Genomic DNA, 20,265 nt, shown 5'->3' on the forward strand with positions numbered 1-20,265 from the left:
CCGAGAAAGGGAGTTCTGAGCTCCCCCAAGAAAGGAACCAGCAACCCGAGCTCCCCAAGGAAGAACCCGAGCTCTCCCTTGGAGGTTTTGAGCCTTACAAGGAGCGCAAAGGGCAAAAACCCGAGTTGACCCACCCCGGGGCAGTTTGGGCCACACTTCACCTCGCACACCACTTCGGCTCCAAGTCGCCTGACTGAACAACCGTACCTGACGCCCAGGAAGCCCGTACAAGGAGGCGGCGCGCCTGATTGATTAGAGGTCCGACACATGACAGCGTCCTCCAACAGCCACCTTCCACCGCCATTTCAGACGTAGCAGAGACGACCCTGACAAGGATAGTGGCGGTTATGACACCCGAACTGGCAACTGGCAAAGGCTATGACACCCAAACTGGCAACTGGCAGAGGCTATGACACCCGAACTGGCCTCCGACAGAAATGATGACACTCGATCCGGCGGAGGTGATGATGCCCGATCTGGCAGAGGTATGGGAGTGAGTGTACATGGCGATTATAAAAGGCCCCCATCTCCCAAAGAAGGAGGTATGTGATTCTTGTGCTTTCTGGTCTTAAAGTTCCTCATTTCCCTTGCCTTCTAAAGAGCACTAACTTGAGCTTCGGAGTGTTCCAACCGGGTTCCTCCCCTGTAGTCCCCATTTTCTTCTTTGTTTCAGGCACCTCCAATTTCGTCAGAGGTGAGGTCACTGGCAAATAGGACCGACCGAATTGTGCACCATCAATACATGTAATGTGATTTAAACCTTCATCACTTGTGTAATATAAGATTAATGAGTTTGGACGGATTGGATTGGATTAAAGCAGGTTTGATTTGAAACCAACCCATTTAATTTTACATAATTGAGTCATTAACGGGTTGGCGGATTAAATGGATTGAGTTGAAACTCAACCCAAACCAATCCTCCCAATTGCCACCACTAGCTATGACCAGCGAGAGACCTTTTAATTTTAAATCTACACCTTTTCACATTGTCTTCTCATTGCATCCTTTCTCTAAAGTTCTTATATATTTTTCACATTCAACCGAAACTGAATAGAATTAATGGGTAAATCAATTAATCGGTTCAGTTGGTTGTTTTTTCTGTTTTATTGTAAGTTTCATGCAAACAAAAAAAAAAATCGCATATTTCCCTAAATTAAAGAAAACAACCAACTAATATTTTATCACCAATACACAAAAATATAACATTTCAACAATATTTATCTAAATGCAATCGAATAAATCAAACAACTAACAATTATTATAAAAACATATCAATTTTCATATGGAGCAGGATTTTCTTTGGGGACAAAAAACTAGTAAACATGGATGGAGGCCCAAAATATAGATGAGGTTTAGATGAGTATTGTGAGGATTTTCGAGACATAGGGGCTCGGCCAGCCCTGGTCAGTTTGGTTAGCTGTAGGTTTTTTCCAAGATTGATGAAGTCGGACCAAAAACCGAATCTTTAAGAAAAAGCTAAATTGAAACCAAACCATTTGATTTGGTTAGCCATTTTTTTCGGTTCGGATTATTAATTTCGGATTGGATTTTCTTTTTTGTTTTTCATGAACACCCTACTTTCTCAATTTTATGTATAGACTAGGAGCAGTTGATGGTTGTGTTAGAAGCTGTTTAAACAATAACAATGTTCCATTAGTCATTAATCATGCAAAGAAAGTGAGAAATTAAAGTGGTTGTGAAGAATACACACCTTATGGATGGATGATGTTGGGTGTTATTATTTCAAAGTGAATAATCACACAATCATTGTTAGATACGTATTTGACATATTTGGTTAAGGCATTAAAGAGGTAGGCTGAAGGCACATTTGCAAGACAGGTGTTATACAATGAATCATTGATTATGTGTTTAATGTTTTCACCGATACGGGTGTAAGTTGAGTGGGCTGGGCCAGGTTTTGATTCGACCCAGACTCAATCTTAAGACTTGGCCCAAAGGTCCAATTTAGAGGTCAATTTTAATCTATCCAATTCAGGCCCGTCCAAAGTGACATTTGATGCACTCCGGTTGGGTTGGGTTTGGGCCTGAGTTGGGCAATTAATCCATACTGAAATTTGACATATATGTGTATATATTTCTGTGTATAATTAGGTTAGGGACGGAAATATCAACGCCCCGAATTCGCCCCGTTGCCATTGTTACATATAAGCTTCTTCCGGATTCTTCACCAACATAACGTCATAACGATATCCATGTGAAGCCCACCTCGCAAAGACAGAAACCACTGAACGGAAGCGTACCCAAGTGGGCACGTAGCGTGGATTGCAGTATTACAGAGCGTCATTAAAGTCGGGCCTACTGCTGGAACTTTTGAACGAATAGATCGGAAGGTCCGATCCTCTTGTGAATCTGCCGTTTGTCTTAATTTGGCTGGTCTGGTTCTTAATTTCTTGCTCAACTGTTGGATGATTTGGTGGGCCATCTGATGGTCGAGGCCAATCAAAGATGATGAGAGGCGTAACTACGTTCAGTTGGGCGTATCAAAAGCTTAATCATAGACCATGGCTGAACGTGGCGCCACACTGGATAATTCACAAGGACCCGAATCCGTCTACAAGAAGAAACAGTCATCCCCAAAAGCTAATCTGGGACTACTTCTGAACAACTACCATGTGTAGCTTTGCATGCCACTCAAAGCGAACTTCCTCACATCTGTCATCACACTTCTCAAATCCCTCCACCTTCAAAAGAATCGGCACAAACACATTCCCATACTCCACTCTCTCTCTCTCTCTCTCTCTCTACTTTTCTCTCTTTATCTGTCTCTCTTTCTCTGTCTGCCTGTTTGGTAAGAGCTGTTTACAGGTGGAACAGATTATTGAAGGTTAGCTGGGAAGACAACAATGGCAGATCGCCAAACCGGCCCAGGCCAAGGCCAAGGCCAGAGAAATGTGTTAAGAACTAGCAGCGGTTGTGAAACGTTTCTGAGGAGACTCCAAGACCATGCACCCAATTCAACCCAACTAGTCGGGTTCCTAACGTTGGTAATTTCAGGGGGAATCTTGCTTCTCCTGACGGGGCTAACGCTGACGGCAACCGTGTTGGGTCTGATCTTCTTCACGCCGTTGATTGTAATATCAAGCCCCATATGGGTCCCGGCAGGGACGATACTGTTCGTGTCCATCGCAGGGCTTTTGTCTATGTGTGGGTTTGGTGTCGCCGTCTTGGCCGGGGCGTCCTGGTTGTACAAGTACTTCCGTGGGTGGCACCCGCCGGGCTCCGACCGCGTCGACTATGCGCGAAGTAGGATCGCCGACACGGCCAACCACATGAAGGATTACGCCAGGGAGTATGGTGGGTACTTGCAGAGTAAGGTTAGAGATGCCGCTCCTGGGGCTTGAGTCCTCGATTGACCAGACCCTCCGATGAGGATACAGGGTGATCGTGATCGGGTTTTGTTTCTTTGCTTTTGGTGGTTCTGTTGTTTTTTGTTGTTGCATCAAAACTCTTTCCTTTTTCTTATATGTATTATTTTTTTACATCTTTGGACTTCTTCGTTTCCTGAGGTTTTTATTTCTTCTTTTTAATCCCTCTTTGGAAGGGGGAGGCGGAATTAAGTGGATAAGCTCATGAGCGAGACTGATCTTAGAGAAAAAATTTTTTGATGGATCGATCTATAGAGTATGGTTGTGAACTTGTGATGAACGAGTAAAGGGGATTGAATGAGTAGGTTAAGGAAGAACTCTCGTACGTACGTGTATTATAGGCTCAGCTATCCAACATTAATAAATTATTTATATCTCCACCAATGGAAGAAATCACCGATTAGCTAGTCTTAGTATTAGATTAAGGAGGAATCATCTTATTGTTCCACGATTATTTCAATAATCGAATTTGTTGAACCATCTAAGAATGTTAGTCACTACGTGGGTTTATATGTGTACATGGATATTATATATATTTTTCATGACTGCGTCTGTGCCTGTTAATAAGAGAAAAAACAAATCATAACGAGGCAAGCAAGTCCAACAACACACCATCTCCCATTTCTGGGTCTGATACAGAATTTATTTGTTTCCTGTGTGGACCAGGTCGATCGGCCATTGTACTTGTTCAGTGTTTTTGGAAAATTAATTGAAATTTGTATATACACAGTTTATAGCAGTGATTGATTTAATATAAAATTATTCATCAACAGAGTGGACCCGTAGCTCTAATTTAATTAGCTGGACCGGGGGAAGGCCTCTGGTTCATGGGTCGACCAATTTAACATGTTTAGTTGTCACGTCACGTTAGTACATGATCATAAATTAAAAAAAAGCAGATCATGTTTTTTTTTTTTTTTGGATATCTAAAAAGCGGTTCATGTTTACAACTAGAAAGGGTTACCTGTTATCACTTTTGATTGAATTTGGTTCAACCGGTCGGTCTGATCTAGCTTTCAAAACATTGATATCTAAAATCATCAAATCAAGATTGAAAATTTGAAATAATAAGTTAATGGAATATTAGCATCTTGTCATTCAGATTTTTGTTGGTGTAAGCACTGTCTAAGCTAGTGGACTCGTTCAACAGGGAATTCCAGATCACTGAATTATATACAAATACAAGTCGATCTTCTGGAGTCTGGACCCATTCAAAAGTGGACCTCAACCCTTGAATTATATACAACAAACCGGTCTAGTAATAGCCTCCTCGCTATATACTAGCTTTCACATTCTTTCTAAAGAACAAGGTAAGCCAAACAACTAAGAGCCAATAAACAAAAGAAAATAACGAAACAGATGAGGGCGGATTTGGCCCTCAAATGACATTATCACAATTGGCACCCCATGACAACTAGTCAGCTCGCCACTATGCAGCACTTATAGGCAGTTCGCTATCATGCAGCTTGGCACCTCACAAACAGCTCGCTTTCAAGTCAGATTGACCACCGCATAACAACCCTGAGGTACTCACCACCGTATCCTGTATTTTACGGAATTGTGACTTGTAACGGCTATATTACCTCACCCACTCCCTGATTTAGGCGGAAATGGGCAACCTCACCAATTGGTGGTATTATCCCCACCTAACACAAAAACAAGTCCCATCATAGTGGGAATCTAGGAATTGCTCCACCAAAGCCGCGAGGACTCCAGTATATAAAGACCTCACCCCCCAGGGGCGAAGAAGGGAGGAAAAAGAAGAAGAAATGGGGGAAAAATGAAGGGTGATCTCTACTCTCTAGCTCTCTCATTCTCTAATATCATTTTCAACTCATTATTAAGTGCTGACTTAGCCATTGGAGTGTCCCCGTCGGGTAAGCCACTCCGGGTTCTCTAATTCAATTCTTGCAGGCAACTAGTTCCCGCCGTCTACAAAGATGAGCAGATCATCTCCTACAGGGAGCAGTCTGGTTGCACTACATTAGGGAACTCCACATCGGCCACTTGGGAGCAGACGGGATGACGAGATACTTCGTCAGAAAAAATGATACGTGACCAGAAATGGTTACATTAATTAACCGTCTGCTCCCATGTGACCAGAAAAAAATGATATGTAATTGTTTCTGGTCACGTATCATTTTTTTTTTGGCTAAGTACCTCGTCATCCTGTCTGCTCCCAAGTGGCCGATGACTCAGAGGTCGATGTGGAGCTCTCTAGTGTAGTGCAACCCGACTGCTCCCTGTAGGAGATTATCTACTCATCTTTGTAGACGGCGGGAACTAGTTGCCTGCAATAACTGAATCAGAGAACCCGGGGTGGCTTACCCGGCGAGGACACTTCGATGGCTAAATCAACAGTTAATAATGAGCTGAAAATGATATTAGAGAATGAGAGAGCTAGAGAGCAGAGATCACCCTTCATTTTTCCCCCATTTCTTCTTATTTTTCCTCCCTTCCTCGCCCCTGGGGGGTGAGGCTTTTATATACTGGAGTCCTCGTGGCTTTGGTGGAGTAGTTCTTGGATTCCCGCTATGATGGGACCTGTTTTCGTGTTAGGTGGGGGTAATGCCACCAACTGGTGAGGTTGCCCATTTCCGCCTAAATCGGGGAGTGGGTGAGCTAATATATCCGTTACAAGTCACAATCCCATAAAATGCGAGGTACGGTGGTGAGCTCCTCAGGGTTGTCATGCGGTGGTCGGTCTGACTTGGAAGTGAACTGTATGTGAGGTGCTAGGCTGCATGGTGGCGAGCTGCCTAGTGGCGAGCTGCCTAGTGGTGAACTGCCTGTAAGTGCTGTATGGTGGCGAGCTGCCTGTAAGTGCTACATGGTGGCAAACTGCCTGTAAGTGCTACATGATGGCAAACTGCCTATAAGTGACGAGCTACCTGAAAGTAGCGAACTGTCTAGTTGTCATGAGGTGCAAGTGTGAGTGTCATAAGTATTTAACTAAAGCAGCTGTAACGGAAAAGCCAAAACCGCAGCGAAAACACAATCAAGCTGATAGCTCAAAACATAAACGCTGTATACTAAATGAACTAAAGAAAATTCAACAAAAATTAAAAGCCATATATGTTCGAATCGAAAAGTCTTCCCCTCCTGCCAGTGCCCCAAAGCCTTTTGTACATGAAAGAACTAAGGACTCAGTAAGCATCCTTGGTCGCGGGAAAAGCAAAGCTCGGCAAAGGACTTGCACGCGGAGATCTCAGCGGAATTTCGTTAATCAGCTTCCCGTTGCTATCGTAATAGATGACACCCGAGAAATCCGGCGGTTGACACTTCTCCCCCATCAAGATCGTCTTCTGCCACAGCCCACCGTCTCCGAATCCTTCGTCCTTCTCTCCACCGCCGGTTTCGGATTCTTCACTGATTCTCTTCTTGTGGCGGAACGTGATCGCCTTGTTGCTGAGAGTCGTGAGAAGCTGCTTCGGCGTTGCTAACGGCGACTTGGGCGGTGTTCTTGGACTGCTAATCTCCGTTCTAAACTTCCTCGAAACCCTGCTGATCTGCTTGGCGCAGAGAGCTATGAGGGCCGATACAGAGACGAGCAAGCGGTTTCTTGGAGCTTGGGCTGCTTCGCCTTCTCCGGCCATGGCTTTCCTGTCTCAATGGCAATTCGATTGTTTTGTTTGGAAAGCCGAACATTTATTTGTCTATTTATAGAGGACCAAAGAGCCAAGTGAAACTCGCTCTGGTTGGACTGTAAACGGACAAAGGCGGTGGTCCCTGGTGGGACCACAGAAGATCATCCATCATCCATCCATCTACGGTCAAATCCATGAACCAGTAACTCAACTGGATGGTCAGGATTGGTACTCGTTTTCAAGTATAATTCTGATTGGGTGTTTAAGATGAATCCCCAGGGACCACCTACACATGTTCAACGAGGGAGAGTTGAAAAATGGTATGTCAACGCAAAGGGTGTGAAATGTGATGGACTTTGGAGGTCGACACGCCAAGACCAACGTGGGTATTTATTTATTATTATCATTATCATTAATTTATTAATAATTTTTAACCTGATTTGCAACTCAACTTGGGTGCTTGCTTTTTTTAGTGGGAGCCCACCGCCCACCACAACTCACTTAAGAAGAGGGTCCACCACTTCCTTCTCCTTTCGTCTTCCCCCAAAAACGTATTTATTATTTGATTAGCTAATCACTCTGCTTTATATGAACACATGTCACCTGCTCATCGTAACACATCATACAAGTCCATATCCCAGCTCAAAAATGGGTTCACTCAAAATGCTGATCTGATCGGACGACTGTGATGTGTGATCTATTTTAGCCAGTGGGTGTTTATCCTCTATGGGTGGCAATTGTCAATTGCACCAGCGTCAGCTAATCTTATACCGCCGGTTTTTAACCCCGGATAAAGGAGGAAGGTTGTATTAGGCAGTGATGTCAATGGGTCGGGTCTGACTCTGACCTTATGTACTGATGGATTTGTTTCGATTCCTAATTTATTGTGCTAATTGGTTTTATCCAGTCCCGAATCGATTCAGACCTGATTGATTCATTAGGGTCTATCGAATTAAAACCAATTGTCTCGAAAACTAATTGATTACTGAGTTTGAAATTATAGATCCTATAAGGTCTGATTCGATTCTGGTTATTTGATATTTCTTATTGGATCAGTTCCGATTTTACCCTATTTCTCACCCGGACCCAAACCCCTTGACAGCCCTGACAATTAGCATTAATTGCATTTGGAAACCATGAGACACGCATGTTAGGGCGTGATGAGTTGAGCAATTTAAAAATGGATATAGCATTAAACAAAAATAGAAGAGTGAAAATATTGATATAATAAACCCCAATATTTTACCAAAAAAAATCCAACCCCATATGGTTGGGGATATGTATTGGTCCATGATGATAGCGGCAGGGTGGTGCGTCAACCACTTTTTTCAAAATCTCTTTTTTTTTGTTTTCTTGTTTTCTACTAATGTTGGTTTTTTGGTTCTTATCAACATTGGCTGTGCCGGCTTTTCTGGGTATGGTTCATGCGAGTTTGGCCCAACTCATTGGGTGCTTAAAGCCAAAAAGCCAACCCTGTCCAGCAGGGTAATTGAGAGAATTGGGCCAGGAGCCGACAGCTCCAAAATGTCAATGAAAGCTATTGTCTCTCTCTCTCTGGGTTGATGGAATTTGGAAGGTAGCCTTCCACAGTAGCATTTTCAAAGTTTAGGTCAACTAACTCTGATAAGCTTCAAAAGCCCAGATACCCTAAAATTAATGGTTGTGGAATTCTAGTTCGTTTACCAAAATTTGTCTCAGAATAAAGCAACTTGTGTCTCTGTGTTTCCCTCAAGTCAGAAACGCTTTATATTTATGTATTGGCGGCGAGTCGTTCACCCATTTGACACAAACTCAAGACTTGTGGTACGTATTCTCTTATTTGGTTTTTTGTCTCTTAGACAGTCCAACCTAACAGAGTGACAGATCTTTCAACCAAATTTCTCTCTTCCAAGGGGTGGAGGAGGAGGCATTGATACGAATCAATATCTTGTGTACCATCCACAGTTTCACAAGATTAATTATGACATAAACTTATATTAATATAGTTATATTAGAATTAAGTAATCAGAGTATCTTGTATGAGTAGTTTTAAAGCTTATATTTCATTTCTGCTGACTTCCTATTTATTATATTTATTTTTTGGTTGATATTATAAATATATTTTAAAAATAGGATTTAACTGGAGGGAATGAGAATTAATAATTAATAAATATAAACCTTAATGAGAGGGAATAGAAGAACTTAAAATAGAGGACCAAATTAATAAATAAAAATATTTTAGTCAAAAAAAGTCCAATCTAACAGATGTTTGTACCAAATTTCTTTCCAAGGGGTGGAGAATGCATTGCTAGAAATCAAGATCGTGTACCATCCGTGGTTTTACAAGATTATGATACTAACTTCATATTAATACGCTAAATTCTGTTTAAAATTAAGTTCAATTAATACGCTATAGTTTCAGAGAATAACCTGGAAAATAGGAAAATATTTTGCATACCCAAGATATCCTATAAGGTTGTTAGATGACTATATGGTAGCGACTTTTGTTGGAAAAACTATATTTGAAGTTTTGCCTTTGGCTACACACAATATACTTACAACTGGATCAGGCCTGGACCAGTCCTGAACTGAATTAGTCGGTTTCATAAAATAGACAGAATCGAACCTATTAATTAGGATAAGGGTCTGGACCAATTAGGCCTGATTATATTTGATATTTATAATTGCCTATGATAGTAATAATTTGGAACTTCATTTTTGATAATATAATCTAAGTGTTTTTAATCAAAATTATCTCAATTAATGATTATAAAATCTATCTTGTAAACATAAAATATGTTGAGAGTCATGTATGAATAGTTGAAGAGAATCCCACATTGGAAAGGCATGAGAGGTACAATAAGCTTATATGCAAGGAGAGTGGCTCACAACCCAATAGCTTAAGCTTTTGAGTTGTATATGATGTCCCTCTCTTGTGTGCAAATCCTATGCAGATGTATGTGAACACTAGCTTCTTTAACTAAAATTTTGGTTTCAGTTTTCTTGGTTTGATCATTTCAGCTTTTGGGTTAATTTGGTTTCAATTTTGTTTTTTAGATTTAAAAATTTAGTTAACTGAGAAGATAACTGAAATTTTTTATTTGATTATTTCGGTTTTAACTTAATATGGTTTGGCTTTGATTAAAAAAATGGCTTATACACAACAGAAACAGATTTGTTCCTCACAAACCACATCTCATACCAACTTTACAACGCTTTCAGCCATCCTAGCAATTGAGCAATTGAGCCATCAAGACAGTGATCATAACCATTAATTAATCAATTCTTCGCTTGATTTGAAACTGTAACTTAATCATTGATAGAGTATTGTTGTCTCAGTTGACCTAGCTAGATCATATCGTCATAACTTGTGGTTCCTTTTACTGATGAAGAGCCGAGAGTTCAACCTTGATTCTTCCTACACCTATAATGAAAGCTATCCCAGCAGTCATATATAACGGCATGAACTACCGAAAGACCAGCGCCTGCAGTCATAGCTGTAGGTCCTAGCCCACTTTGTCTTGATGTATTATGAAGCCATACCCGCCGTCGGACCTATCCCGACGGTAGTTTAGCTGATGGATAAACATCACTCATCAGCCTAAACTTTAACTGGTAACTTTGTCGACAGCTTCTTACCATTGGAAGAGGCTGAATCAGCATAAGCTGATGGTTTCATGATCGTAATACTAATACCTTTGTCGACAGTTTCTCACCAGCTGGTAACTTTGTCTCACATGCATTCTTGGCAGTGCATTTCTTCCAACATTGTGGGGTGTTTAGGGACGGAGAAGGCCAAATAATTAAGACTCAGTTTTTCTAGTCCTCCTGGGTCAGGAAACTCTCTAGTGGTTCATTTGGTTGCTGAAAAACAATGGGATGAGATTAGAAGGGAGAATTTATTTTTTCATTTTTGGTATCCTGTGTTTGTTTGCTCAGACCCATTATTCTACAGGGGTTTAGATCTACAATGACAATAACGGGGGGTTAGCAGATGAAGAAGACATGGGAAGAAGATAACTTTGAAGACAAAGGAGACAACTTCGGATTCCTTGGCTGTTAGGGGACCGAAACACATGGGAAGAAAAATGAGGTTTTGAGGAAAAAAAAAAAACAAAAAAAACAAAAGAAAGATCAATGAGGCAAACAAAATACATTTACAATGTTACCTTCGCCGGAGATGAAGAAGATGGTGATAGAAAGGAAATGGGGTTCTAGGCAAAGAGAATACAAACAAAAAAAAAAGTTTAAATGTTGTGAAACGGAGATGAAGATGATGATCAAAGGAAGATGATGATCGGAGGTCCTACCTTCGCCAGAGATGAAGAGATCAATGATTTGACTCCTTAACATTGGGGATTTGAAGCTGAACTGGAGAAAGAAAGAGAATGGGATTCCAAGCAAAGAAAATAAAAAAAAAGGTTTAAATGTTGTAAAACGGAGATGAAGGTGACGACCGGAGGTCCTACCTTTGCTGTAGACGTAGACTTCAATGGTCCGAATTTTGACCATTTCAGGGGTGTGATGCTCGGTTAGGAATCAGGAGACCAGCTCTCACGCTCTCGATAGTTTTTTTTTTTTTTCATTCACGTCTTAGATTTTTCGTTTGTCAGTGGAGTATACACCTATTTCACTCTTTCACCCAAAACAAACGGAAAACATGGATCTTGGATGAATATTCCTATTTTTTCATCTGGTTTGTGGAAACCAAAAAAATTATAAGGGTAGAATTGATGGTTGTAACACAAGGATGAAAGTTAGCACAAATGAACGGTTAAAAAGATTTCATAGTGGAAGGGGACCATGATCAGGTCAGGTGGTTTTGTCTTGGCTGCAATCATGAAATCAGATGGGCTGGACACAAAATCATGTGCTGGGGGCAACCTCACAGCATGTCCCACTCGCACAAGGGGGGTCTGGGCCTGCTACTCACATCAACCTCACAACATGTTCCACTTACACATCGGAAATACTTCCCAAACTTTAAGTTATTATTCATGGAAGATATTTCCTATATACACAATGGAATGTGTGTGAGTAACAAACTGAGATCTGTTCCTCACAAAACGCACTTCACTAGCACATCCCTCTATGTATTGAAAACATTTCCCATGAATAATAATACATAAGTTATGAAAGATGTTCTCAATACATGATAAAATGTATCTATGAGGTCGGTGTGAGATGCGCTCTCTAAAGAGCAGATTCCATCTCTAGAAGAGCAAATCCCAATTCAGACATGAGACCCATATGGTACCTACCTTATGCATACGGACCACTGATGAGTTCACTCGTGGAGTCGTGGTAGATTGCCCAACCTGCTGTATTGTCTCCGACCAATTCGGACTCAATAACCAATAGCTGTTGGTTATTGTAATATGTTAGTGAGATTGGTCAGCTTCTTGCGGTATGTTATTCTGATCTCGTTAGCCAGTTGGGTTATGCGAGTGATATTCATTGAATTACGTATAAGAAAAAATGAATCAGAATTTACAACTTAACCGATTTGCACCGCAATGCATTTATGCTAATGCAAATGACAACATTTTTTTTTAAACATAGACAACATTAATTAAGTTATTTTTGTTTTCTTTGAATTTTAAACCCATAATTTTATTTGATTGAAGAACCCATTACCTTGGCTTTCTCATCTTGGAAAAACATTCTTTGTAACTTTTGCATCATGTTTTCATTTTGAGTCCTCGCTATGGTACCTGACAAATTAATAACAAGTGAACTGATATTTCACTTAAATTCACCTGATTCTATATTTTAGCTTAATTAAACACTTCTAGCTAGGTACGATATACATGATTATCGTAATTTCAATAAATTGCAATACATGTAATAACATTACTAGATAAAATATTCAAATAACTTGAAACAAATCTGCAGTCTGACAAAAGTGGAAGTAAATATTAGGCAATCTTATATTTTTGGACAAGAAATTTGAGAAGATTGACATGCTAATTTGGTCGTAAATTGCTTTTAGTGAAAAAAGAAGAACATCCGCATAAGCAAACAACCCATTGATATCTGTATATATATAAGAGGGAAGACAATGCATGAATTTCTAAGACATAAGCAAACAAACAAAGCATATATAGGGATCGACTGTCTCTAAGAAATGGCCGGAAGAGGAAGAGTTGTGGTACTGTGCATTATGGTGTTTCTTGTGCTGTGTGCAGGTCTCTCTCTCTCTCTCTCTCAAGAATTTAGAATTTTCCTTTCCTGCTTGCTTTTCTATCTTCTTACGTTTGAGATTTTGTATTTCCTTCAGGAAATGGTGTCGTTGGTCAAGATGCAAAGTACAAAGCTTGTACCGATTATCATACCCCTAATTGCAAGAACGAAATATGCAATCAAAATTGTAGTCAAAATAGTAAGGGAGGATTTTGCAAAAGAATGCGCAATTTGCATTTCTGTCACTGTCTATGTTGATTGAATTCCCCTTTGTCTGAATGTTTATATATTATTGGGTTTGAATAATAAGGAATATATATATATATATAAGACAAATTAAGCCCAATATTTTGGTTTTTGCACTTGCTTATCATTTTCATCTTCACCGTCTTCCTCTTTTTAATGTTGAAGGGAGAACGAAGTACTCTATCTACCAACCTTTGAGTAGGGCGAATGAAGATATTTTTGGATACTTGTTTCCTCTTTAATCCACCCAATCCACACCCATTTTATTTGTGGGTTGAAATGAATATTTTAATATAGGTCGTTAATGCACGGACCATTATAGATCAGATAATTGGTGGGGTGTGGACACATTGGGCCATCTAGGGAGGTTGATGCGGGAATCCGAATTCAGTATTAAAATTTGTCCTTGCACTGACCTCACAACAGTTGCATCCCTGCATTTGAGGATATCAAGAGATAATTTTCACTAACCCCATAGTGGAGGGGGTTGTTGCAACCCAATATCTTTCATTTTGCCATGTATGTCTAGGTTTCATTTATTTGGTTTTTATTTAAATGGGTCATTAATGGATTGACAAAACGAATAGATGCATTGAAACTGAATCAAAACATCAAATTGCTATCGTTTTGGGGTGCAACTTGGACAGGCTCAGATTGGGCTCTTGTTAAAATTTAAAACGGGCCTCGCTTGAATGCCAAAGTCTGAAACAGTATAAAGTGTTAACTCGGGCATTGCACCCCTACCGCCACAATAAATGTATTGGGTAAATTGCTGAAACCTCCCCTGAAGTTTGGTAATTTCAGCAACCTTCTTTGAACTTTTTGACATAGTTGCAAGTAGACCTCCTTTGTTAGAATCCTCTAATAAGAGGCATGAAAATGTCCAAAATATCAATGAAATTACTTTTGGTCAAAATGTTTATTTTCCAATTTTTTTTCTTCATATCAATCACTAGCTATCCAAACTCTCAAGCCTCATTTGTCATTCATATCAATCGCACAAGTGTAAAACTACAACTTTAAACTCCCTTTTTTTGGTCATAAAGTTCGTATTGTATTTTTCCATAAAAATCAGCTTAAGTAGTAATTACAAAGGTATTTTGGACATTGTGTCTCTTATTGGAGGATTTTAACTGAGAAAGTCCACTTGCAACTATATCAGAAAATTCAAAGGAGGTTTCAACAACGGTCAAAAACTTTAGGAGAGTTTTAGAAATTTACCTTTTTCTTTTTTTTTAACTTTTATTTTATTTTATTTTATTTTTTTTGAAACCTGAAGGCAAATCCTTTAATGAAAAGTTCGATTTACAAATCATCTGACAACGGTGAAAAACAAGAAGAGGGCATCCTCTCAAGAAAAACAAGAAAAATGGGTAATAGCAAATTGAGCCAATGTATGGGCTACAGAATTCCAAGATTTAGGTATGTTTCAAAAAAATAAGCTATCTTCCATCGGTTGCATCTTTGAGAGTTTTGAGGACATAAGAAGAATTCAGAACCTTGTTTTTTCTTGTAAGGCGGGAGGCCCATCAAGTGGCCCATGCGATTGCTAGCAAGCTGTACCTTGTTTCTTTTCCTTTTTAATGGATCAATCAGGGGTGGAGACGTGGAGTTAGGAATTTTCTTTTGGGGTCGAGTTATATAATGAAAATTTTATAATAAACCAAATTCTTCCGCTCCTTAGTTCGGTTCTAAAATTAAGGTGTCGGGAGATTTTTTATTTCTTGATCCTGACGTGGTTGTCTGGTTGTACAAGGAGAAAAGAAAATGGAAAAAAAAAGAGATTAAAGTTTCAGAAAATAATAGATAATGGAAAAAAGGGAAGAGAATATAAACAAAATAGATATACGTGCTGAAATAAAATAGATATTTGTTTTATTTTTGTGAAAGATTTATGCCTAGATTTTTTTAAAGAATTACTGGTAAGGGGGCTAATGTGATGGTTAATTGCTCATGACGTAGGGGTGGCGACTGGGTGGGTTGGGTTTCGGTTGAATTTCAATCCATCCGGCATGAGTGAAACCTAACCTATACCGGTCCATCCATGCATGATCCAATCCAGTTGTTATTTTGCAAAGTGATATATATCTTGGGCTATGGTGAACTGCTACGTGGGGATCCACAACCAATGGGCATAGGACACAATATGGCAAATGGAATTCGTAAGCACGCCCCCACCGCACATCCTGTATACTGAGAATATCTTTCAATTAAGTTTAAAATTTCGTTACGTATCGGTGAATATGTATCGTATCATGGCCTTCCCTATATATCTCTACAGGGGGTGTTTCGGGTCATACTATGGTTCAGAGGGTACATGAGCCTTAAATCGATCCCTTTGAACCAGATTCGAAAAAATTAAAAAATACAAAAAAAAACACCAATACAAGCTAATACACCTTACCAATGGGCTTAACTGGGCCTTACCAGATTATTGACTTATATCGATATTTTGAACCTTGCTCTCATTGACAAGTATAAAAGGTGTTTCTTGCACGTTTGAGATGTTTATGTAGGATGATGAACTCTGTCAAATTAAATGAAATACATTGTGCAACAAAACAACTTTAGAATTTTGTTTAATTTCTTACTTTCATAGGTGCAGCTATAGGGTCATACTCTCATAGGGCCATAAGAGGAGTATGCACTCATTGGGCCCTCACTTTTTGGATTTCCTAAGAACAACGTCTCGTGTGTTATAATTCTAGAATTCTCATGGGAAAATCTATGATTCAGGAAAGATATGGTATCAAAAGAGTTTTGATTAATCAAAACTCACTACGTTTATGATTTTGTTTGACTGGTAGATGTTTTTCATATATATATAATGTTAGCGGTTTGTCAAATGAAAAACCAATCTCAACTGTCCAATCACCCCATAAATGAAGTTGCGATTAAAACTGCCACCCTTGCTAACTAGAAACAAGTTTTACGGTTGACCCTACTTGAGGTTAGTAGATTATTTCATTTTCCCTTCAAGGCTCCAACATTCAAAAGTGAGAAGATGACCAAAAATAAGAAGCAAATGGAAAACCAAAATTTTGGGATTCATATTTTAATTTTCTCATTATTACAATTTATAAAAGTAAAAAATAAAATAAAGGGTAAATTACAAAGACCCCCTTTAGGGTCTGTGACAAAGAAAAGACTCTCTTCCATTAGCTTTCCGTCCAAAAAGATAAAAGATGAAAAATTTGCCGTTGCAATATTTTTTAATCTCCATACTACTGGAAAAATTTTAACCCTTTTTTCATGATTTATACGTTTTCTCACCTTATTTCTCCCTTGCAATCCATGGATTTCTCCTTTGTGACTAAGCCCCGAGTTACAGTAACAAGGGACATCTCCCTCACGAGTTTCAGTCGCACGGATTTTTCCCTCACGAGTTTCAGTCACAAGCTTAGGGTTATACTAGCAAGGGTCATCTCCCTCACGAGTTTCAGCCTCACGACGGCACTAGATTTCTCCCTCATGAGTTTTAGTCGCAAGGGAGATGTACATATCAATATCTTGAGTATAGTGTGTACAAATCAATATCTTGAAACTAATCAGTTACCATTCTTCCTTTCCTCCAATGGGCAGCTTTAGATTCAACTAGCTTTGCACTTTCATGGGGGTTTTCGCCCATTGAGAAGGATTAGAATCCTCAGCATTGATTGAAACTCTGAATCCCGTAATGGGTTCTCGGTTTCAGCTGCGCTTCTGGGTGGTTTTCTATATTTACAGTTCGATAACAGTAGTGTCACAGAATGTATCAGGAGGTGGAACTATTGAAGGTACTGTCTTAATTAATGGAAGCGCTTCCATTGGGAGGATAGACGATGATCTTATTTGTGCCACAATGGACTGTGGTGGCCACCAGAGAAATGTGACCATGGGACTTGCAGCTGGGGTCATGCTTCTATGCTCAATCTGGTAAGTTCTATCTACTGGCTATCGATTTCTTTTTCCATCTAAATTTAAGTACACATTATTATGATATCGTTTAACTGGAAATGGGCTGGAAATTTTATTAATCCATAGTTCTTGTTATCAAATCCCATACCCTGTTTAATGTGGGTTTCTCAATCCGTTTTTTTTTCTCCCCTTTTTGGTTTTTATTCTTGGTAAGATTGTTCTTTTCTACCTCATTTTTCTGTTTGAGGGGATATTATGGATCAGGATGTCAGAAATCATAATATTTGATTTGGGTTTGGTTTTCAATATGATGATCAGCTCTTTTTCCTTTTGTGAAGGTAAAAAAAAGGTTGATATAAGTTATTAAATGAATTCTGAGTTTGATGGTTTTCTGAAATCTGCATATTTCTTATGCTCTTTACAGGATCTTAACAACAACGCTTTGTTAAATGCAGTGAAAGGTACAGAAACCTGATAGTACTTAAGAAACACTTTCTAATGATTGAATTTATTAATTTTGTTCCTCATTCTTTATGAAAATCTGAAGTAGAACTCTTCCAATCTTTTTTCAGCCTTTTCCCCTTTGAAGCTTAGATTAGGAGGCACCTTGCAAGATAAGGTCATATATGACACAAGAAGCCCTCCACAACCCTGCACCCAGTTCGTTAAAAACAGTTCCTAGCTGTTTGGCTTTACACGGGGTGCTTATCCATGTCTAGATGGGATGGACTGAACAATTTCTTCAAAAAGGCTGGGTAAGACACTTACCTTACTGTTTTATTATTTTTCCAGACCATAGATCCATTTTCTTTTATAATTATCTATACAATGCACTTCTGTATTTTTCAGAAGCAATTTCCTCTATAGGACCAGATATCCTTTTCCTAGGTTAAATAGGTTTTAAGAAAAAAAGGGTAAGAAAAAGAAAATAGAAAAAGTTTAGTGGGGTATTTTAGTAATTTAACGCTTTATGTCATCTGACTTAACGGCCAAGAGGGTCTTTGTCGCAAAAAAAAAGTACATGGGGACTTTGTCACTGACCCCAATAGTACAAGGGGGGTCATTGTAATTTACCCTAAAACAAAATTCTAAAGTTGTTTTTGTTGTACAATGTTGTACAAAATTCTAAAGTTATTTTTGTTGTACAATGTTGTACAAAGAAGAAAAAAACAAAAAAAAGAAGAAAATCTCAATATAAAGAATCAATCAAGTTTCAGACTTATCCAATGGTTTCTAGCTTTACTAATCAATCTACTAATCCTGATCAAGTGCTTTGCCATGTAACTCACTGACTTGCACTTCAAACACTGCAGTCAACAGAATTCTGGTCTATTTGATGGTTTATAGTTCATGTCACAAGATCTGAATTAGTTTGGGGGCCCAATGTCCGACGTTAAATAGTAACAGTGTAAATCATATAACAAGGGAATCAGCCAGGATCTGTTTTTTACTGGTTCTAACTTCCCTATTTTAAGTGTTATTGATAAAAGGTAGCTTCTAGATTCCTAGGCACAGTATTAGAGAAACAAAGGCATTACCCTATAATCTGAACTGCTCATTTAGATGGATCCCAATATCAGCAAATGACTTGACTGTCACACTAAAAGGGGAGAATTGTTTAGGGTTGATGGGGATAACCATGCCCAGGTTTTCAGCCCTAAGATACTTCATATCTTTTGTGTTCTTTTTTCTTTTTGATCAATTAGTATCTCTTTTTTGGCATATATTCCCTCATTTTTTGTGATTATCAGGCCAGCCAGTTATATATTGTATATTGTCATCTAGTGTTGATTTTATCTTGATCAGTAGCAAAGCACATAAGTACTTTGTTAATAAGTTAAAAAAATGAAAAGATAGAAAGCACAAGCATGGTCTAATCAGTAGACCCCTCTTTACTCTCAAAGAAGACAAACCGAAAAACAATACTCCCCTGAAAAATACATTTGCAATCTATTAATATGGAACAGAATACCCTTAACACAATTCTGTTCTATCCACCTTTGATCTAGCTAAACTATCATCCAAAGCATTTTCTGATCTCTTGATTCATGTAAATGAGATGTTCACCCTAAATGCAAGAGCTTCCACTTCTCTAATGTGATGCTTCATTTGCTTATCTCCTTTACTATTGATACCACGTTTTCTGTAGAGGTCTTTTCTTTTATATCATAAGAAAAGCTCTCTGAAGTATGATCCAAAACATTGTTCATTCATTACTAACTTGCTATGGCATGCAATTCGGTGGTAATTTTAATTTTATATAGAAATCATGTGGAGGAATATACCAGCTTACAAAAAAGAGGTAGAGTTTGCTCTAGCGGCTTTGATGGAAATACGTTTACATTATAAAATAATGATGAGGCTTGGAACTTGATTCATGTAACTTTAATTTGTATACAAGTTGCAAGAAGGGTCACTTGATGTTCATTCATTTTGTTTTATTTTTTTGACTTATTATATCTTATTTTTTGAAGGAATGAGACATGCTCCAAGTATTCCATCACAAGATAGTTACATGTAAAGTAAAATTGGAGTTCTTTAAGATGTAGAATCAACCTCTCATGAGTTATTCATCATTTTCAATCAATTCATTACCATGGTTATTTAGCCCAAGACATAGCTTTAGATGTATGGGTGGATGCATTGGACCAAATTTCTATGTGTTAATTGTATTATTTATGAAAGCAATTTGGAAATTGTAATATATTTTTAACACATTTTTTTATAAATACAATTGGGATGTAATTTAACATCAGTTCACAAGATTTTTTGCTTAAAATATTTATGAGAAACATTTATTCAATTGTGGCCACTTTACAATTAGCAAATTGACTTGATTGTTGTGTATGGAAGCTTAAGGCAACAAGTGCTTGATTATTGTTAATTCAACAACAGTTCATAATAATTGTTGCCATAAATATTTATAAGAAACAATTGTTCAGTTGTTGCTAATCTACAATTGGCAACAATTAATTTGGTCGTTGTAT

At 38.6% G+C, this 20,265-nt stretch overlaps 2 protein-coding genes and 1 long non-coding RNA gene across 3 annotated transcripts; 2 read left to right on the forward strand and 1 right to left on the reverse strand.

Annotated features, from left to right (window-relative positions):
* Positions 1-2,727: 2,727 nt before the first annotated feature.
* LOC104601149 (oleosin G-like) lies at positions 2,728-3,502 on the forward strand. The gene has a single exon (XM_010264384.3). The coding sequence runs from the start codon at positions 2,865-2,867 to the stop codon at positions 3,360-3,362; it is 498 nt and encodes a 165-aa protein (XP_010262686.1). The 5' UTR covers positions 2,728-2,864; the 3' UTR covers positions 3,363-3,502.
* A 3,030-nt stretch (positions 3,503-6,532) lies between these two features.
* LOC104603373 (uncharacterized) lies at positions 6,533-6,982 on the reverse strand. Its single transcript, XM_010267394.1, has one exon. The coding sequence runs from the start codon at positions 6,980-6,982 to the stop codon at positions 6,533-6,535; it is 450 nt and encodes a 149-aa protein (XP_010265696.1).
* Positions 6,983-16,576: 9,594 nt separating this feature from the next.
* On the forward strand, positions 16,577-18,980 carry LOC148801005 (uncharacterized). The gene is made up of 3 exons (XR_016084306.1): positions 16,577-17,296; positions 17,703-17,739; positions 17,851-18,980. It is a non-coding gene; the product is annotated as an uncharacterized LOC148801005 (long non-coding RNA).
* Positions 18,981-20,265: the final 1,285 nt, after the last annotated feature.

The sequence above is a fragment of the Nelumbo nucifera genome, chromosome 3, assembly GCF_055504915.1.
Source record: "Nelumbo nucifera cultivar China Antique chromosome 3, China Antique-T2T, whole genome shotgun sequence".
NCBI lineage: Eukaryota > Viridiplantae > Streptophyta > Magnoliopsida > Proteales > Nelumbonaceae > Nelumbo > Nelumbo nucifera.

Coding starts and splice junctions, on each gene's coding strand:
- LOC104601149 (XM_010264384.3), top strand. CDS start 2,865: ATGGCAGATCGCCAAACCGGCCCAGGCCAAGGCCAAGGCCAGAGAAAT.
- LOC104603373 (XM_010267394.1), bottom strand. CDS start 6,982: ATGGCCGGAGAAGGCGAAGCAGCCCAAGCTCCAAGAAACCGCTTGCTC.